At 54.5% G+C, this 6473-nt stretch overlaps 1 protein-coding gene across 1 annotated transcript in view; it reads right to left on the bottom strand.

Moving 5' to 3' along the window:
• CDH22 (cadherin 22, type 2) overlaps positions 1–6473 on the bottom strand; it is a gene marked incomplete at its 3' end in the record, with an annotated part of 42585 nt that overhangs the window by 30840 nt on the left and 5272 nt on the right. Inside the window, exon 3 of the mRNA XM_009877233.1 lies at positions 6412–6466. Within this exon, the coding sequence (XP_009875535.1) occupies positions 6412–6466 (55 nt within the window). The remainder of the gene's footprint in view (positions 1–6411; positions 6467–6473) is intronic.

Here is a 6473-nt window from a genome sequence, read left to right as displayed (position 1 = left end):
CCGGCCCCCGGGAGCCATTTCTCCACAAGACCCGGCCCCGCTGCCAAGTGGAGCGAGGCTCAAGGCTGGGCTGGCAAACAGCGGCTCAGCCCCAAGTGCCTTACCCCGGACGGCATGGTCTCTGCGGGTCCTGGGCTCCGTCCTAATGTAGACCCATCCCAGCACCCATCACCACCGGCCTCACGGGACCCAGAGCCTCGGGGGCCAGTCTCCCCCACCCCGGGAGGTACCGCCTGCCTGCATGCAGGAGGCTAATGGCCCCACACCACTTGCTACACCACTTGCTCCAAACTCGTTTAGCTAAAAGAACTGTTGACAGGTAAACTCCAAACACATCCAAGAGCAAAGAGGGCCTGCGCTGAACCCGCAGGCAAGCTGACAGGACCTGTCGCTCCCCCAGGGACAGCAGCACAGCCTTGCCTGCAGAGGCAACCAAGCAGCAGGAAAAGCCAACACTTGCTAAGTCTGACAGCCCCTCCTTACCGCAGCGTTCGCCCCTGCCCAGGGGGAGCTGGGAGCCTCCAGCCACCCTCCAGACCAGCTCTGGGGCTGCACCTCCAGCTCAGGCTGAGCCCAAAGAACAATTCTCTACCCATGCTCAGAGCACCCTTCTGTGCAGATCCAGCTAGTTCCAGGAGAGCACATGGGCATTTCAGCTGCAGAATATAAAGGAGCCTGTCCTGGTTTGAGAGGAGTGCTTTGTCATGCAAAGCCACATGCCCTGGCCGGGTGCCAGAGTGCAGCTCTCCCATCTCAGGGACCTGGCTGCTGGAGGGTGGAGTGGGAGGGACAAGGCAGCAGCAATTCACAGGTTTCCTCTTGCCCCAGCAGGTGCAGTGGCTGATGCACCCCGGAAACAAGCAGGCAGGACATCAAGGAAGAAAATAAGCCAGAGGAGCTTAAAAATTACTAGAGCAGAAGCGAGTCTCTTGCAATCTCGGTAACATCCTGACTTGGTAGCAAGCCAAATCCAACCTAGAGGAGATTCACCACAGAGCCCTCTCGCCCCACAGGACAAGCCTGAGGGAGCTAACCCAGCTGTAGTGGATTTGCTCAAACATAATTAGAGAAACATTCTTTAGAGTGTCTGGCCAGAGAAACCCATTGCACAAGGCACCCCAGCCCCCTTGTACCAAGCAGGTAAATGTGGTGTCTTGGGGAGCAAAACAAAGCATTAAATTTAAGGGGACAGAGTTTTCCTGAGGAACTCGGCACACACAGACTGGCCAAGAGGGTGTAGCAGGTGCTCAGAGCTTGCTCCGTGACCATAAGCGCAGTACAAAGGAGTAGTTTCACTGACAAACAACAGGCAGAGCAAGCCTCAGCTCCCAGCTACTTGCTGCCTGAGCAGCGTCCAGCTGCACACAAGTGTTTTGAGTACTTTCTATCAAGGAAAAAAAAAAAAAATTAGACTGCCTGCAAGTGTTCTGGCTGCATGTTAAAGTATTTTTCTCTGCTTCCAGCATGGAGATTAAACAATTTCTCTTCACAATAATCACATCTGCATTCAGTCAGCTTTGTGCTAGAGTCAGGGCTTGACCCCAAGTTTCTGTCTGTACAGCCAAATCGTCTCTAATCTGGACTTGATGCTACACAAAGAAATGAGAGCAAAATGCACTAAGGGAGGAGTGATGTCCTGACGAAAGGATGCACATTCTCTAGCATGTCCCTCGCTCCTGACTCTGCATGCTCTCCAAACAGCCCAGAAATGAGCTCTGACACTGCATCACCCACTCTGTACAACAAATAGAGCCATCTTGCAAGAGGCACTGTCTGCTGGATTTGGGCTTATGCCTGTGTGCGACAGACAGCTGTTAAGCAGACCCCAGGGAGCTCAGGAAGGGAGCCCAAAACACAGCTAATTTTAGCACCTCCTGTTACAAGGTGAAGCTCCTGCAGTTCCTAGGCAGCTGGCTGGGTCCCATCCTCCCCTCTTCTGCAGCTGCAGGTCTCTTCCTTTGGTGCTAGACTGCTCAACTCCAGCATTTTGGAGTGATCTTCACTGAGGTACCCATGCGGGGGCTGACCTCAGGTCCCAGCACAGAGCAGCCTGCTAGCTCATAGCCCACAGGTTCTTCGTGACGTGACAGGATGGCAGTGGAGCTGCAACAGGGTTTGCAGCTCTGGCCCCATCCTGCAGTCATGCTTGTGAAAAGCTGGCAGCAGCTCCAGTCCTGGTGTCCCACAGCACAGCTGGGCCCAGTGCACTGCCACCAGTCCTGAGGCAGGACCGGGACCTGTTCCCTCTCAGGGTTGAGGAAGGGAATCCTCCCTGCCCCGCTGTCACTCCAGCTGCCTTCAAACCTGCTCCTCTGCACCACGACAGTGGCTCTCGATGGCTCTGTGCCCTGCTGCCTGCAAAACAGTCCTCAGCAGTTGCACTATTTATCCCGATGCCCCAACAGTCCCAGACCAGGTTTCTGCAGACTAGGCATCTGAAGCCAGCTCTTGCAGCTGGTCCTGCCATGCCAAAGTTGCCCAGGTAAAACTGTTGGGTCAGCTTCCATTTCCGATGTGCTTCCCCCAAGTGCAGGAGCTCAGCACAAGCCTGAGGTCTGTGCTCTTTGCGTAGAAAACACTGACTTCTCCTGGGGCACAGCACAGGCCTAGCCTGGCTTTATGGGCTGGGGTTAGCTCCAAGCATCACCTCTGCCCCTTACAAACACTCGACTTCAGCCTTACCTTTCTGACCATGTTGCACCTACCATTTTTGATCCATCAGCTGCCAACAGAAACCCCTTTTCCTTTCCCTTTGCAGGAGTTTATAGTGAGTCTGTATAAGTTCAAGGAAGACAGACACTGAAGTTGCCTAAACACACAGAAACCACCCACGGCTGAAGACACCCACCAGCAGAAGCTGCTGCTGTCTGGGAGAGTATTAAAAAGACCATCACACATGCTGTGTGTGCCGTTTCTCCACAAGCATCTGCTTTGGCCACTGTCAAGATCCTGGAACAAAGAGGCCTTTAGTCCACTCTGACTTAGACTAATAGCTTCAAGTGCATATGGTGTCACTACCAAAATGTGCTGCCCTGGTCCCATACAGAGCAAGGGACAGGCCTGTTGCAAAGAACTCCCAGCTACTCTGTGAGAGTTTGTACAGTTCTCTCATTTGTTATTCCCTCTTAGACACTAGGAAATCAAATTACTTTCCCTCCCAATTAGTACTCCTTCATTATGCAAATAATGTCCTTTGATCTGCTCCTGCTGTCACAGAGCGGATCTGACCGTATTTGTTTTATCCTCTTTATGCCCCAGGAAGGTACCCACCTCTGGGAGCTGGGACTATGCTTTTGGCAGGGAACGGAAAGCTGCAGCTGATAGCTGCTGTGAGTAAGAAGAAAAACCACCCACTTGGGCAGCCCCAAGCATAAACCCCACAGTGAGGTCTGGGAATGCAGGAGCTTTAGCGGTGGAAGAAGGGAGTCACCCTTCATCTGTCAAGCTGGGACAGAGCAGCGGAGACAGAGAGTGAACAGCTCCCTGCAAGCAAGCTCCAAGCTCGAGTAGCCCTGTGCCCTGGGGTGCGCCATCCCAGCCCCTTGCCCAGCACAGAGCACAGCTGAACCACAAACACCAGTGATCTGGGAAAATATCTGCACCCAAATGGAGCCAAGACCAGGCATGCTTTCCAGTAGGACCCCAGGCTTTGACCTGGATATATTAATAAGCAACCCAAGCTCTCCCCAAGCTGGCCAGCCTCCCCTACCCCTGTTTGGCCAGTTCAGAGGATCACCCTCACCCACATTCAGGAAGGCAGCAAGGCATGCTCCCCATCCACTCTTACAAAAATATCCCTCAGGCCCAGGGGAGATTATTTGTCCAGCTCAGAGACAAACATCACTACCAACATCAACCACAAAAAAAGCCATGATCACAGCTGCACCTGGCCTTGATGCCACAGAGGGAGCAGTCCCATACAAATGGAGCCTGTCAGTGCATCCCCATAGGGAAATCCTGAACTTTACCTGCCTAGCCCAGGCAGCATCCCATGTCCTGCATCCTCAGCCGCTCCTACGGCAGCTGGAACTGGACTTCACACAGCAGGTCCATGGTGAGCCCCACTGTCCTCTGTGTTCACACCAGGGTCACAGTGGAGGAGCAGGGCAGCTGCTGAGGCCCAGAGGGTTGATGAGAAAGCTACTTCTTGGCGCTCCTTCCCTATGTTTTCTCAGGATGTGTCTACCCTGTCCTTTGCACTACCTGCTCTTGGGCAAAGCACTGGTAAGTCAAGGGAGAACCAGGAAGGAGCTGGGGACTTGCAGCAGCAGCATGCGGGTATCCTCCAGCTCTGCATTCATACTGCAGGAAACCATGTGCCAGCACCACTCAAGATACTGTCTGGAGCTCTCCCTGCACTGTCAGCTGCGCGTCTCCAGGGCTGGGCTGCTACAGAGGAGCCCTTACGCTCCCTGCGATGGCCAAGCTGCAGACAGCTCCAAGGTTGTCGCAGGCAGGCAGACATCAGCCTGGTAAGCAGAAAAGGCTCTTGGCTCCAGCTTCCCTCTCTGAGCATGCAGCTTGGAAACAACATAGCCCATGCCGTTCACAGCACTTCTCTTTACTTTTAAGTCCCAAGTATTTTAATTTGCAGGAATCGCCTCCTTTCATGTTGTGAAACCATGTTTCTCTCTCTCTCTGATCTCCAATTTTGCATAGTAACTGTCTCCTTTGATATGTCTTGTTCACATCAGTCTGATCAGGCAGCTCTGTAATTGTTAGCGATTTTCAAAGAACTGGGATCCTCATCTAATACTCAGAGTCAAGAATTCCTTCCTTTTTAAATATTGTTCAAGCAAAATAGATTAATTTAATTTTTTTTTTCCCTTTGGGAACAGGATGCCTCCTGCCTTGCTGCCCACATGCTGTCTTTCATTTCTCCAGAAGCACATGGCAGTAGTTCAAAGGGTCACTCTGACTTGGGAAAAACAATTGTAAAGGTAAAAGGAAGAGGAAGGAGAGCTTGGGATGCCTCAGGAGAGCTTATTCACCATCCGTCAACAGAAATCCAGGCAGGAGACAGTCCTCTGGTGTGGGCAATTCCTGCACATCCGTACCTGCTGGAGGCCATGCACCAGTATCACAATATGCTGCACATTAACTGTGGAGAGCCGGAGCTCTGTCCTGAGTCAGCACAGACCTGAGCGCATCCCTTGCACACCCAGAACGCCTCTTCAGCCAGACTATCCTGCAGAAGCACAGCGTGACCCAGAGGTTTGCCTGCCCTGCCGAGCCCCTCGTGCAGCACAGCCCTGTTCCCCCAGAACTCGCTCCCCTCCTGGCACTGTCAGTCCCTCCATGCCAACTCATCACTTGCTGACTGTGCTGGGAACCTGCCTTATCTTTCATGTCAGTCACCCTTTGCAGGCTGTCTTTTGCCTTGGCGTAGCCTTTTGGAGAAAAGTGATTTATAGATCCCTGCCTGAAGCGCACGCCGACACAGGCAGCCTACTACGCGCTCTGGCTAACCAACAGGGGTAACAGATAGCCCGATAGCACAGGGAATGGTGCGGCCCTCTGGGCAGTGCAAGCCAGTCACTCTCCCTGGGCTGCTCAGCAGCACAAGAATCCACCATTGGGCCAGCACAGGGAGTAAGGGCAGCAGCACCACAGTCCTTACAACACCTCCCTGCACCCTTCCTGACACTCAGGCAAGCACAAAGCTCGCTGCCCCGCTCTGCAGCGCAGGGGGATGCACTGGCACAGCCTCGTGGCACACACCCCAGCCTGGCCCCCAGCACTTCAGTGAGGCCAGTCACCAACGGACTTCAAGGATGCCTGGTGGCAAGGCGACGGGCAGACAAACAGTAACATGGGGAAGCCATGCTTCTGTCAGAGGGGACATGAATTCCCTGATCTCAGCCACCGCCTGGCCCCTGGGGGGAAGGCCAGAGGCCGGGTGACAGGGGCTCAGCAGGGCTGCGGGGACACACGCAGGCGGGTGGCCAGGCAGCCAAGGGGCTCTGGAGAGCAGCCAAGCAGCACCGAGAGGATGACCCGAGGAAGGGTGAGGACACGGGCAGCCAGAGCGGGAGAGACACCCTCAGGTGAGCCCCTCGGTAAGGGAGGGCTCAGCCCGTCCCCCTGCCCTGAAACGCTTGGGAGCAAGGGGGCTGTGCAAAGGCAAGGTAAATGCACAGCGGGCAGCTGGCACCGCCACGACCTGTCTCCAGGGCGCAGCTTAGGGCTGAGACTGAGCGCTCAGCCAGAGGCTGGCAATCAGCTCAGAGGATTTATTCACTTGTTTTCCTTAAGCTACCTTATTTATTTTTCCCTTTTGGCTCAGTAGCCCTGGTCTCTGCAGGAAACCCTGGGATTTGTGGCTGGTTTTGCGGGGTGCAGCAGGCTCTAGGTTAGCCAGGAGAGAGGCACAGGTTTCCCAACCCACCTCCTCCCACCCAGGAGACCTACCGATGGGGGACAGCTCAGCCCCGCTGCCGATGTAGGGCCCCTCCCGGCAGCGTGGCTCGCCG

The sequence above is a fragment of the Apaloderma vittatum genome, unplaced genomic scaffold, assembly GCF_000703405.1.
Source record: "Apaloderma vittatum isolate BGI_N311 unplaced genomic scaffold, ASM70340v1 scaffold16209, whole genome shotgun sequence".
NCBI lineage: Eukaryota > Metazoa > Chordata > Aves > Trogoniformes > Trogonidae > Apaloderma > Apaloderma vittatum.
The sequence above is the reverse complement of the archived record's forward strand: the minus strand, read 5'-3'. Positions and strand labels throughout refer to the sequence as shown.